Consider the following 14413-nt stretch of genomic DNA (forward strand, 5'->3'; position numbering starts at 1 on the left):
ATCTGAGAGTGCTGTACCAGCTGCCCAGGTAGGTTTCTTCTGGGTTCTCTGGTTTCCTCCAATGTCCCAAAAGCCCAATGTTGCTTGTATAGGATGAGGTAGTTTCTATTCTTTTTGTTAACACTACCAAAAAACTATCAGTGTGACTACTGCATTTATTTCTGTAGAGTCTAAATAGAGAGTTGGTTTTGTTGTGTTCTAATCAAATGTCTTTTGGTCAGATTTGACCTGCGATATTGCATTGATAAAGCATTTTAAATGATTTCTTTAGTAAGTCCTGATATTACCCTGGTATATGGGCTGGTACAGTAAGTGTTTTGATGCTGTTGTCTGTACTCTACATCCTGGTGTGAGGGTTTTCTCACCTGTGCTTCTGGTTTATATATTACTAATACGCTGAAGTCTCAACATTTTTTGATTAATCATTCACCGAATCAGCACTAGCCTCAAAGTTCACACTCTTTGTCTATAGCACTTTTTAAAATGACATCGGCACCTGAGCTGGTTACAGGCACAGCCGAGCCAGAACAGAATGGAAAGTTTACACTGGAGATCGCTGATATTGTGGTTGTGGTGGTCTACTTTATATTTGTGCTAGCAGTGGGAATATGGGTACGTTAAGAGTTTATAGTCTTTTTTTTTTATTGCGGAGTGCAATTAAGTCAGCAACTGTGTCTTTTATGAACTTTTCTCTTTAACTGATGATGTAGCAGCTAATGAGTGATATTCATTTTTAAGTCGTCTGTCAGAGCCAACAGGGGAACTGTTGGAGGATACTTCCTAGCAGGCAGATCCATGACATGGTGGCCAGTGAGTTTTTATGAGTTTGTAACAATTTACAGTCCTTTTATCTGAATATTTAAAAGTACTATAAACTGTATGTGCATCAGCTGCTTTATTACTTCTAATCTGACATGACCATTTGAAAGTAAGATAGAAGTAATAAAAGATAAAGCTGGAGATAAAACTATTTCCTGTCAGATTTTAAAATGGTGCACATACAGAAAGCTATTAGCAAAACAAAGATATTCCATTATATATATTGCTCAGATAGAGAGATGGTTGGACAAACTGCTTTTTATTCATGATTTTGAACCTATGAATTTTTCTTTGTTTTTTTTTGTTTTTTTTTTTTTTAATTATTATTATTCTGATAGATTGGAGCTTCTTTGATGTCCAGTAATGTTGGCAGTGGCTTGTTCGTTGGATTAGCAGGCACTGGGGCAGCAGGGGGACTCGCTGTTGGGGGATTTGAGTGGAATGTAAGTCCGGAATATTTTTACTTTAGAAAGTAATTGTTTAGCAGCCTGGGAAAATCCATGAAACAGTGACATTCTCTACAATGTAGAGTTCAGTAAATTACAGACAGTTTTGCACATATTTCAAGCAGCTGGATATGTTAGCATTTTTAAAATCTGGTTAAATGTAAAGCAAAAAAAAAAAAAAAAGATGCATTTAAATGTAAACACTATTCTGACTGTGGCATCAAAAAGGACATCAAACTGAACTTGATGTCCATTCTGAGCTACTTAACAACTTGAGGGATGTGTGATATTTAATAACTGTGGGGTATTAAATAGTCATGTAACCAAGAGAAAGTAAGAAAGTAAATACAAATAATTTCCACGACATTTTGGTGACTGTATTTATGGTTTATATATTTAAAAAAAAAACAAAATTGCAAATATTTTCACACAATAGACACTTAATACAAAGAAGTCAAGTGTGTGGTGTGTAGAAAATGTTGTTCTGTTTATGTAAGGCTGTATGGGTCCTCATTGCTTTGGGATGGATCTTCGTGCCTGTGTACATTTCTGCTGGAGTCGTCACCATGCCCGAATATCTCAGGAAGCGGTTTGGAGGCCAGCGAATTCGGATCTACATGAGTGTCCTGTCTCTCATTCTCTACATCTTCACCAAGATATCAGTAATAAGCTGAAGCACATAATGATCATTAAACAACAGTGATTTACATTTAGTTTACACTTACGGATATAAGCAGGTAGATTTATAAGTAGTGATTTATAAAATGCATTTACACTACTACTTGCAATCTACAACACGTCCTCATGTTAGTATAAATAAATCAAGGTCTAAGGATACTATCAAGCATGTAGTTCAAGTTGGAATAGCAGCAAAAATAGTTTACGCTGAGGTTTTTTTGCTGTTGTTTGATTTAGGAGGCTGCCTTGAATACAATTTAGTAGTCTATCATAATTCCTCTAATATTCATATTATTAATAATATTACTATTGTAATATTGTATTATTGTATTTTTATTAGCATCCCCATAATATCTTTTGAAATTTCATAAATTTGAAGCATTTATTTACAAAAGTATTAGATGTATAAGAACCCCTCACATTTGCACCCTGACTTGTTTGCCTTGCTTTTTCCAGACAGACATTTTCTCTGGAGCTCTGTTCATTCAGGTGTCACTGGGATGGGACCTGTACCTCTCCACTGTAGTGCTGCTTGCAGTCACAGCACTCTATACTATTGCTGGTAATAAATACCACTTGCCCTCTAACTGAATTCCTGTTCTGCACATGATTGTTGACTGACTGCAGATGTTCTGCTGCAGGTGGTTTGACAGCAGTGATTTACACTGATGCACTGCAGACTGTCATCATGGTTGTTGGAGCATTTGCTCTCATGTTCATAGGTAACTATATAAAGTATAATATTGTTTTAGTTATACCACAGTGCTGGCAAATTCTCTGACCTGATTGATCACAAGGCTTTCTAGCACAGTCACAGCATGCAGCAACATCAATGTGGTAGTTTTCTTTAAGGAGTATCAGTGCTTTGTATTATACTGTTCAGTGGTAAAGCGATTTTTTCTCCTGTATGTTCTTTCCCTGTCAGCATTTAATAAAGTGGGCTGGTATGAGGGCTTGCTGGAGCAGTATGGCAAAGCTGTACCTGCTCTCACGGTTCCGAACACCACATGTCACCTCCCTCGCCCTGATGCCTTCCACATCTTCAGGGACCCAGTCAGTGGTGATCTGCCGTGGCCAGGCCTGATATTCGGGCTCACCGTGCTGGCTATGTGGGTGTGGTGCACTGACCAGGTAACTCTGTGTCAATATCAGGCAATACTGATTAATGGAACTGGGTTTTGGATTTAAAAACAGGGCTGGATAAATGAGAACCACTTTTTCACATTTCCTGCATAAACATCTAACCAGATACCAGCTTATAGCTAAATGTAATTAAGTTTAAAGTTACTCTTGACATACCTTTGCTTTCTGCTGCTGCACATTGGTGTTTTGCAGGTAATAGTGCAGAGGTCACTCTCTGCTAAAAACCTGTCGCATGCTAAAGGAGGCTCAGTGCTGGGTGGCTACCTAAAGATCCTCCCAATGTTCTTTATCGTCATGCCAGGGATGATCAGCAGAGTGCTCTACCCAGGCAGGTCAAACCATCTCAAGTGCATTGTGTCAGATATCTTCTCCAAGATAACATGAAACTCACATGCATTTATCTGGAACAGATGAAGTGGGATGTGTGGATCCTGATGAGTGCTTTAAGATATGTGGAGCTGCTGTGGGCTGTTCTAACATCGCCTATCCTAAACTTGTGATGGAGTTAATGCCAGTAGGTATGACTGCTGTCCTTTTTACCCGTTATTAAAGATGATCTGTGCATTTAAAGTGCTGTATAGCTATCAGTAATAATAGTGTACAATAGGTAAAATAGTGGCATGTGGAATAATTCTGAGATAATAAGACAGTAATATTTTACACTGCAATATGTTTCATAACTGTGGAATAAATTTTTTAGTAAATATGCGATTTTATATTATTTCAATTCTCAGATCATTATTATGCAATTTTAATTTTAGCTTCATTGTAATGAATGAACTGGAAAGTCCCTGGGGTGTATTTACACAACAATTACTGTCTAGCTAGTAGCAAGAATGACAGATTAAAGAATGCTGTTATGCTTCATGTACGGATGATTTTTATCAATACATACCTTTTAATAATTGCAAGCAGGTGAGTGATAAGAAGCATGATATGGCAGCTGTCATTTAAGAATATATTAATCACCTCAAATTCATTTTTGCATAACTTGATGCCATTTTGTTTTATCTAAACAAAAAAGTACTCTGAAATACTGAAATGTACTGCAGTAAGCGTATTTTCATAACTGAATTCATGAATATTTGATTTCTAGACCTCGTGTGGTTAAAACCAATTTTAAATGACTTATTACTTAATTATTCAGTGGTTTTTTTTAAATACTTCAATGAAAAAAATGAATGTCTATTTTATGTGTTGAGGAAAAACACAAATTAAACAACAACAAAAAACATTTCCTTATTTTTGTATTTTTATCTTGAAACAAAGAACTAATTTATGCTGTGTACATGGAAATTATTAAAAGGTTATTTTGCAACTCCTAAACAAGGTGAACTGCGTGTCATACATTCCTTCATTTTCTCTGCAGGTATGCGAGGCCTGATGATTGCCGTGATGATGGCTGCTCTCATGTCCTCCCTTACCTCTATATTTAACAGCAGTAGCACTCTCTTCACGATGGACATTTGGCTGCGTATGAGACGGCAGGCATCCGAAAAGGAGCTCATGGTTGTGGGCAGGTAAAAGCATTGCCCTTCTGGCAATTTTGCATCATACACCAAGATGTAAAACACTTACATGCAGCTTCCTCGAGCTCCAATAATCCATACAGCTGTGTAATGACAGAGGTTTATCATTTTCAGTTACTCTCTAAAGAAAAATAATCATGTTTGTGTTTTGCATAATAATGTATGTCTGAGATTGAAATCATTTTATCCTGATTTCCACAATAAGTAAAAAATGAAAATGAAAATGAAGGAATGTATGACATGCAGACCTTGTTCACCTTGTTTAGGAGTTGCATAATAACCTTTTAATAAGGTTCATGTACACAGCAATTATTAGTTCTTTGTTTAAGATTGGAGACAGTAAATTCCAAAACTATTTTAGTATGCTGTGAATGAATCAGTTATTAAACTTGATATAAAACATTTTCCATTTTGTTAAATTCAGTTGTTCATACAACTTCCGTACCCTACATTGGGATACTTTTCCAAGATCCACATAACACTCATGCTTATTATTTGACAGATTGTTCTGATTTGATTAACAGGGTATTCATTTTATTCTTGGTGGTCCTGAGCATCTTATGGATTCCAATTATTCAGTCAGCCAACAGTGGGCAGCTCTTTGACTACATTCAGTCCATAACCAGTTACTTGGCCCCTCCGATCACTGCCGTCTTCGTGATGGCCATCTTCTGGAGTCGTGTGAATGAGCAAGTGAGAAACCTTTCACTGTTACTGTTCTGATGAGTCTTGTGTTTGGTCCTTATTAAGCCTATCATAACCTTAGACTGTTTTCATGGTTTGAAGCTACTTTTTCAGGTTGAATTGTGCTTGCTAATCATAGTTGTCTGTTTAACGGTCTAGGGAGCGTTCTGGGGGCTGATGGTGGGTTTGGTGGTTGGGCTTGTGCGGATGGTGATGGAGTTTGTCTATGATACTCCTTCCTGTGGCAAGGAGGACATGAGACCTGCCATACTGAAAGATGTGCATTACCTGTACTTTGCTCTTATACTGCTCGCACTGTCAGCATTGGTCATTACTGCAGTCAGCCTTTGCACTTCTCCCATTCCAGAGCAACATGTAAAGCATTCACTCTTACACATATACACACACTTGGGTTTATCTTACTGATTGATATAGTGCCATATAATTCACCTTAATATTAATCTGTGACATTTATCAAGCTAAATTCATAAATACACCCAAATCTCTGCAGCTTATTCGTCTAACCTGGTGGACAAGAAATAGCAAGAAGGAACGAGTAGATCTGGAGGACTTGTGGGCATCCTCACCCACATCAGCACCTTCTCACCCTAGTTCTAACCCCGACCAGAACATAGAAAAGCCTGGGTGGTGGAGACGATTGGGAATGTGGCTATGTGGACTTTCTGAAGCTCCCAAACCAGATCTAAGCAGAGAGGAACAGCTGGCTTTGGAGAAAAAGCTGACTAGTATTGAGGAGGAATCGCTCTGGAGAAATGTTTGCAATGTCAATGCCATCATTCTACTTACTGCCAATGTGTTTCTTTGGGGCTACTTTGCTTGAGGAAAAACACAATTTGTCATATATCTTCAGGGATGTCATTCATCTTAAATGGGTATCAGCTATAAACCATAAACAGAGGCTATAAACAGAGTACCAAGTAACTTGAATTTGATAAAAACTACTGTACACATAAATAAAAACACCCAATACTTTATAGTATCTTTAAAAACCAACCCATTAAATAATAAATAATAACAAAAAATCAATCTACAGAAGTAATAAAACAAACAAACAAACAAACAGGTGTTGAAATTAAATTAATTCATTTCACTTCAGTTCCGTTGTATTTATATATTTTTTGCTGTTGTTTTTTAAACAATGGACAATATCCAAAAGCAGTGCTTCATAAATCAAGCTATAGGTTGATTGTTTAGACAGATACAGAGGCAAATGATTGTTTAAATCTCTATATGGTTTATTTAAAGATTTTCTGTTATACAAGTTTAAACATATTAGTTAATCATTTCTTTATAGAAAGATTTATAACTTTCATGTTTGTTCAGTAAATGTCTTAAAAAAAGACCTACAGGCATTTGATTATATAAAATTCTTTAACATACAATGTACAATTTAATGCTTAGACCTGACAAGTTACCATATAAATAGTGTTAATAAAGCTGATAAGATTTGCTGCATTGCTGTAATGTTATTATATATTTGTTACACTTATTTTACATTTACATTATATGTACATTTTCCTCTGGGCTGTTCACTACATTGACTTTTTAATCGTCTGTTTTTGCTAATATACTGATCTAGTTTCATGTTTGTTACTGATTATGCCACATCATGCTGATTATGCACAATGTGACACACCCGTCACGTTGTACAAGTTGCCCCACGGATCTTGATCTGCCCTGATGCGCTTTTGCTTTAATCCACTCCGGGTTTTTCTTTTTTGCTGTTGTCTGATCCATTCCTGATTTTGCGATTCTTTCTTATGTGATCTATCTCGGGGTTTTGTTTTTACCGGCGGACTTTAATCTGATCCATTCCGTTCTGTACAGCTGGCTACTGCTGCGATCCAGTCCGTGTTTTTATGTGCACTCTGCAGGCTCACTGACGCTTTCATCCTCACTGAATGAACTCAACGCTCACCATAAACGCAAAGTCATACCAAACAACGGAGCCGGAGCGTGTGGAGCTACACTTACATTATTAATAGTCTCACGGCCATATTTTTAATACAGTGGGCTGAAAATGGAGGTCAGTACCATCGCGAATTTGTTTATCGAGCATGCTACGACTCTGAGGATGCACACAGGGAACTTAGTGAACCGCTGTTGGCTCAAGAATAAGTGTCCGTCTTCGCCAAGTGAAGAGGTAAAAAAACTGTCCGTATGATTTAAAGGGTTAGAAACGGCTTAAATCCAGTCCAAACGGTTTGAGGTGATGCTTCAGACGTTAGCATTGTGAGCTAGGAAGACGTTGGTGACGTCACTACGCTTGACAGCATCTCCTCCATGTGAAGAGCAGCTCTGTGTAAAATGATATCTGTACGATTATAAACCAAACACCAGTACACCGTTGTGCTTATTTGTTTGTTTGTATATCATTACGAAGGACCTCGTGACCGTGATTTCATTTGTGTAAACACTGGACGTGTAATTAAGTTATCTAACTTACTATACACTTATTGTTGGCTTTGGGTATTTCAGAAGCTGCTGATTTCCTGATCTGAGAAGTTCACAAAACATTCAGAGAGTAGCAGGTCTATGGACTTAGTAAAGTATCTGAGGAGATACTCGTGGCCAGACTGGTTTAAACTGACAGGAAGAAAGCTCAGACTTTACATCCATGTTGAGAAAAGAAAGGCATCTGAAATCTCACAACACATCAAACTAGTTTACTAATCAGCTGAGAATAGGAATCTGAGTACAGTGGACACAGGCTCAATGTCACTGGCCAGATCAAGATGGGAAAAAAATAGAAATAGTGTGTAAAAATGACAGTAAATCTGCACTTTCTCAAATACTTAACCCAACCAACTTTAACCACGTTTTATTTGTGTCCTACTCTTCAGTGATTTCCAGGTAAGAAAGAGCTTCTAAAACAAAAATATCCAACTTTTTATTTAAGTAGTCTTCATACCGTTAGACAACATTCAAGAGCGATTGTGGTTTGTTAGGTGGTAAATTGCATTTATAATTTTACTCCTGCTTAATGCTATATTGTTATTATTATTATTATCAGCTTCAAGATTGCATCAGAGGAACACTTAGTGAGTGGCTTGAAACGTTACCCAGAACACCTGAACTTGTAAGTACAATATACAGACATAGACCCTAAACATACTGAAAGAGAATGAATGAGAGTTGGAGCACTTCATAGACTGAACTGAGCTGTTCATATACTGAGAATTAAAAAAAAAATACACAGTAGGGGCTGTTGACTTTATCTGCATTCATTTTTTGCATGTCATGGTGATTTGTTCAGCTTGTCATTGCATGCAGACGCAGAGCTTGTATAGACATTCTGAGATTTGAAAAGATATGATGATTAATGTGACTGATCACTGAGCTTAACTGCATTGAGCAGAGTGTCATGTGAGGATGGAGTGTAATTGCTCAGTCTCCATCATGCAGGGCTCAGCAGATCTGCCTTAGGGTGTTTGACAAAAGATTGTAATGGTCTTAACCGACATAATAGCAAGGCTTAATGAGACATTCCTTACTTACAGGCTATTGACTCAACAGAATGTTTGCACAAATACGAAAAATGTCTTAAATTAGTTTTTTGAAACACAAAAAACTTTTTAACGATATACTGTAGTATCTGAGAAAAGATAAGTACAGTAAGGAATTACATCGTTCATGGACTCTTATTGTTCGACTTCACATCCTTTGCCCAGGATTTGCCCAGTGCTCTGGACTGCACAATAGCACAGAATTCAGAAGTGATCACACCAGAGGAGAGAGAGGAGCTGAGGGTGTCTGGTGAGAACATTTCATCCTTGTTTTATGGAAAAACAAACATTGCTGTTGTATGTTGTTTGTGCCACGGTAGTGCATTTTCATCACATGCTGCATTCTCTTTCTCCTCAGTCAAGCTGTTTCTCACAGAATCTGATTGCTCATCTATAATGAATGCCGTGGACATGGGTAAGTCCCTGCGAACTTACTTACTTACTGTAATCCTCTTTATTCCTGGTGATGTATAAGAATTGACGAATCTTCTCCAGCCGTTTCCTTCCTGAGTGAGCCAGCATACTAGGCATTGCTACCTCAGTCCTCAGCTCTTTGCCCTGAATTTGATGTAGTCAGCAAGATGTAGCAAGACTATTTTATGCAACGGGTTGCTAGTCCAATGTGCAAGTATCCTCCTTTCACATTGGTTCAGAAACCAATCAATGGTGGAGTTAGTCCGTGTTATATCTACTGTTAATTGTTCAGATTCGTTTTGATGGATCAACTGTTTATAAATAATGTGTAGAATTTAGACATTGGTTAAGTTTTTATAGCCATATGTGGAATTAGAGAAGTAGTGTGAAAAAACCCTTAAAATGACCTTAAATTGCACTCAATACAGATTTTCTACCAATTCTATTATTATTATTATTATTATTTTTTTTAAATTTATTCCCTCAACAAGAATGAGGATGATCACTTTGTTCAGATGATCTTAAACTTAACCCAGAGGACAGATGTTAGACATTTCATTTGAAGCAAATATAACATTTATTGTGTTATGTTTTAGAGATATTACTCCATTAAGACAAAAAAAAATTATTTGTTTCACATTGTTGGCATTTTGAAATTCAACACTTGCCTTCCCTCAACATTTTAAAAACACTGATGGTGCTGACTTTATCCTTCGACTGTAAACACTATTCACTCAGAGAATTTAAATATATCAAATTTACTGACAAGTTTAGTTTCACAAAGTGTCTATTTGGCTATAAACTAGAGCGCTAGCATGAAAATTCAGATTTTAGGCAGGATATTTGCTGCAATAACAGAGATTTCAGACAATTCTGATAAGATCTGAAAAGCTGAAATGTGACAAAATAATCTGTTAGAATGGTCTTACATCAGTTACAGTCAATGAAGATTTATGTTTAAATAGATCTCTTTTGATGTCTAAATATCTCTCTTGTATTTTATGTAGTAGTAAGGCGTAGTAAAATTTGACTAATGTATAGTGAATTTGAAAAACGTTTGCATATACCTAGGTGTACCAGTAGTTTTGCTCATTTCCATGGTGCAGCAGAAAACATTATATGCCACTTTCCCTCTGTTGCACAGCATGCGTGTCATTAGGTGTGTCTCAGCTGGATTCAGTTATCATCGCTCCTCCTCCACTGCCCGAGGGTGAGACCTTGACACTGGCTCACCTGCAGCCGCTGTGGGCCGAGCTGGAGAAAATCGTTCAGAGCCAAAAAGCTGCTTCCATCGGCACCTCAGATCTGGACAAGACTCAGCTAGAAGAGCTGTACAACTGGGCACAGGTAAGAAAGAGAGGACATGTACAGGTCTACAGTCTATAACATACTGTCAGTTATATTACAGCTCTCACTCAATTAACATATTAGTTTGCTTTACATCATTCTTATTACGCCATCAGTGAAACCTCATGTTATAGTGCCTTAGTTAACTCTAATAATTAATAATAGTTTATTTGGCTGTTAACAGATCTTATTTTTTATTTAGCTCTCCCATGTAATATTATGATCAGCTGTCACTGTTACAGTGGATTCCAGCCCTGGTCCTGAAGTCAGGGTGTCTGGGGGGCATAAAAAGTTGACATTGTCAGACAAATTACAGCTTTTCTTTCCTATTTAATTATTTGTTTGTTTGTTTGTTTGTTTGTTTGTTTTGTTTATAGTGGATAATGCAGGGTCACTTGAGGGAGGCAGGGACATGAGTTTAAATTTACTGTAACTACCTGCTATTGAACTAGCCTACTAACTCCAACCAACAGTAAAGCTTCTCTTCTATTGACTCACTATGCCAGGGGCTTTAAAATTAGGGTTTGCGACCCGAAATGGGGCCGGTTCATTTACAGACAGGTCGTGAAATAAGCACCACTTCTCTTGCCTTTTTTTGTTTTGTGTAATGAATAGTATTATGAATATTGCTCCAATTTTCCACCACCATTTTGAAATGTTACATGTAGTCCCTATGTGTAAGTCCCTGCAAACTTACTTACTTAATCCTCTTTATTCCTGGTGATATATAAGAAACGACAAATCTTCTGCAGCCGTTTCCTTCCTGAGTGAGCCAGCATACTAGGCATTGCTACCTCAGTCCTCAGCGCTTTGCCCTGAATTTGACGTAGTCAGCAAGATGTAGTAAGACTATTTTATGCAACGGGTTGCTAGTCCAATGTGTAAGTATCCTCCTTTCACATTGGTTCGGAAACCAAGCAATGGTGGGGTTTATATGGTGGTTTTTATAGCCATATGAGGAATTAGAGAAGTAGTGTGAAAAAAAAACAATGACCTTAAATTGCACTCAAAAACAGTTTTTCTACCAGGACTAATCTGTTTGTTTGTTTTTTTTTGCATTTATTCCCTCAACAAGTTTACCCAAAGGGTATTCAAAGCAGAATGAGGGTGATCACTTTGTTCAGATGATCTTAAACTTAACCCAGAGGACAGACAAAGACATTTCATTTGAAGCAAGCATAACATGTATTGTGTTAGGTTTTAGAGATATTACTTCATTATGACAAAAACATAAATTTGTAATACATTGTTGGCATTTTGAAATTCAACACTTGCCTTCCCTCAACATTTTAAAAACACTGATGGTGCTGACTTAGTTACACGTAGTCAAACCGAGCCACATTTATATTAAGAGCGCACACACAATTTTAGTGTCATGATCCTAACAAGCTGCAAAAAGTTAAAAAACTAAATGTGGTCACATTGGTTACTTCCCCAAAAAGGGACACCCCTGCACTGTGCTCTTTTCTGTTGCTATAGGATAGAGAAAGACACCATTTTCAGCTTATGTTTTTATATTTGTTATGTTGAAATCTCCAAACTATTAAATGCTGCATCTCTTTTGAGGATAGATGTAGAGACCCTGGGGAATACTCTGTCTGTTATACCTGTGTTTCTTTACAAGGTTCTGCTAATGGGTTTAACTCTCTACCCGGCTCCTAATAATGGTGGATGTCTTAACGAAGGAAACAAAAACCTGTAGTGTCTCTGTACTTCATGGAAGCCACTGCTGTAATGTCATGAATTGAATTGAGTAGAGTGAGAGCCTCGAGCAGATATCATGCCACAGGTCGTGAGAAACTGTTTAAAGGGGTTAATGAATACTACGGAAAGCCATATGTACTGTTATGCAATAGGTTACATAACAAAATAGGAAGCACAATGCAGGTCTGTCCAGTTCTGTATGGTTATAGAGATTACATACACTGCACAGAAATGTGGCTATTCTTTATAATTAGAAACTCTGTAAAGCCCAAAGTAACCCTGCTGCACCATAAAGAAGTACAGCATGTAGTTTTTGCTGTTTATTTCCTACATGTCGACCCTTGTACATATAGAAAAAAGATGCACCTCATCATCATCTGAGACAGTGATCAAAAAATAGGAACTGAAAATTAAACGCAGCAATGTTGTGCTTTTTAAGTTCAGAATTACTGCTTACTAGATGCTTGATGGTGCAAATAAGTTAAAAATAATAGTAATAATAAAACCATCTTATCGTTTTATATGCTCTATATAGTACATTACTGGTGTCATTTTATGCGTAATATTAAGTGTACATTTGTGAGTGTTTGTATCCTGTGTTGTGGTTCAGGTTAAACCGAGCAGTAACCAGGTAAATCTGGCCTCCTGCTGTGTGATGCCTCCTGACCTCACTGCATTCGCTAAAGAGTTTGACATCCAGCTGCTGACTCACAATGACTCGAAAGGTAGCAATCGTTTCCTCCCTTTTTTCCTGCTGATAAAAGGACATGGCCTAGATAAGACTGTGTGTTTTAAGATTAGAGTGAACAGCACAGCTTGCTTTCCAGGTTGCAGAAGAAATTTTTAATTGCTACGCTTTTATAAAGCTGTGCTCTTTATTACTGTCATATTAGAAATGCTTGTATTGATATGGATGTCTTGATACATTACTGGTTTCAGACCTACCTAAAAAATGATGTGATAACAACACAAACCATGATACTAGTCTATGTAAAGTCATTTGTAGAAATACAGTAATGTATGATCAATATTGGCAAAACATCCCTACTAGAAACAGTTTTAAAATGTTCACAATTTCACTTTACCTTCATTGCCCTGCATTGTATACAACACTAACTGCTGTTGTTCCTGGCTGTGTGTAGAGCTTCTGAGTTCAGCAGGATTTCAGGAGGCCATGCATGAGAGCTGCAAGGACCTGCAGGTAGCAGACTGGCGGCTCGAGTGGGTCTTGCGCTACTCTATCATCGTCAAGAGCCGAGGCATCATCAAAGCCAAGGGATACCTCGTTCATGCACGGAAAAGCACCAAATAGCACCTCCTGATCTGAGAGGATCACGGTGCACTTCGTTTGTTTCTGGAATTTCCAAAATGCATTGATTTTTTAGCTTTCTGTAAAGCTCATCAATGAAATGTTTATACATGATTCATTTTTCATCTTCAGTGACGGCTGAAATTCAGCTGACCTCAATCATACTGTGACATATTTTTCCAAGCGCTTGACCGTTTATTTCTGAAAATCTGATCTGTTCAATCTTTGTATCATACATGTGTGCAGCCTGCATCACGTGAATGATTTTACATTCATGGTTTCATTTTATTCAGATTTTTATCATTAATTTCTGGATTTCTTTTCAGAAATGAATGAAAAAGAAACATTGTATAACACTGCAATAGTGCTGAGAACTAATTGATGGGGAAGTGTCAAAATACTAGTTAAGTGGCTCAAGTAATCTTACATAAAAAGCCAGATATATGTTTTGGAACATACATAGTTTTACAATGAGGCTAACATTTGATGCAGTTTTCTTGTACGTGTGACCTGGTAGTTAAGGGTGGTCCGGTTTACTAAGAATTGGTTTGATGCTTCATAAATATTATTTTATTTAGGTTGTCCTTTTAATGTCTCTATTAAAACCCTGTTGGTGCTTTGTGTCATTCATGGTGTGTAGCCTGAGCCTTAAAACATGTGTTACAAGTGGCTACTTGTTATATCCTTATTCTGAGACTCAAAAAGTTTTGCATATATGAAAACTAGCATGTGCTCATTGTATATGTTCCACATAAGTTCCACACCAAGGAAGCGATTACTTTCTTTATTAAATTAAAACGAAATACTTCTTTA

The 14413-nt window shown here is 37.2% G+C and overlaps 2 protein-coding genes across 2 annotated transcripts; both read left to right on the plus strand.

The window, feature by feature from the left end:
• The first annotated feature begins 452 nt into the window (after positions 1-452).
• slc5a9 (solute carrier family 5 member 9) lies at positions 453-6775 on the plus strand. The gene is made up of 13 exons (XM_027166433.2): positions 453-612; positions 739-810; positions 1158-1262; positions 1763-1927; positions 2400-2505; positions 2585-2665; positions 2869-3074; positions 3279-3414; positions 3497-3604; positions 4456-4606; positions 5140-5308; positions 5459-5674; positions 5811-6775. The coding sequence occupies exons 1-13, from the start codon at positions 484-486 to the stop codon at positions 6138-6140; spliced, it is 1974 nt and encodes a 657-aa protein (XP_027022234.1). The 5' UTR covers positions 453-483; the 3' UTR covers positions 6141-6775.
• Positions 6776-7167: 392 nt separating this feature from the next.
• Positions 7168-14226, plus strand: gclm (glutamate-cysteine ligase, modifier subunit). Its single transcript, XM_027166435.2, has 7 exons — positions 7168-7463; positions 8334-8399; positions 8992-9076; positions 9185-9241; positions 10385-10587; positions 12902-13016; positions 13434-14226. The coding sequence occupies exons 1-7, from the start codon at positions 7341-7343 to the stop codon at positions 13601-13603; spliced, it is 819 nt and encodes a 272-aa protein (XP_027022236.1). The 5' UTR covers positions 7168-7340; the 3' UTR covers positions 13604-14226.
• The last annotated feature ends 187 nt before the right edge of the window (positions 14227-14413 follow it).

Source organism: Tachysurus fulvidraco, chromosome 14 (assembly GCF_022655615.1).
Source record: "Tachysurus fulvidraco isolate hzauxx_2018 chromosome 14, HZAU_PFXX_2.0, whole genome shotgun sequence".
NCBI lineage: Eukaryota > Metazoa > Chordata > Actinopteri > Siluriformes > Bagridae > Tachysurus > Tachysurus fulvidraco.

Bases quoted from the DNA above. Each gene is read 5' to 3' on its own strand.
- gclm (XM_027166435.2), top strand. From the start codon at position 7,341: ATGGAGGTCAGTACCATCGCGAATTTGTTTATCGAGCATGCTACGACT. The intron at 9,077-9,184 runs GTGAGAACATTT...CTTTCTCCTCAG, and splicing joins AGAGGAGCTGAGGGTGTCTG to TCAAGCTGTTTCTCACAGAA. The intron at 13,017-13,433 runs GTAGCAATCGTT...GGCTGTGTGTAG, and splicing joins GACTCACAATGACTCGAAAG to AGCTTCTGAGTTCAGCAGGA.
- slc5a9 (XM_027166433.2), top strand. From the start codon at position 484: ATGACATCGGCACCTGAGCTGGTTACAGGCACAGCCGAGCCAGAACAG. The intron at 811-1,157 runs GTGAGTTTTTAT...TTATTCTGATAG, and splicing joins GATCCATGACATGGTGGCCA to ATTGGAGCTTCTTTGATGTC. The intron at 1,928-2,399 runs GTAATAAGCTGA...TGCTTTTTCCAG, and splicing joins ACATCTTCACCAAGATATCA to ACAGACATTTTCTCTGGAGC.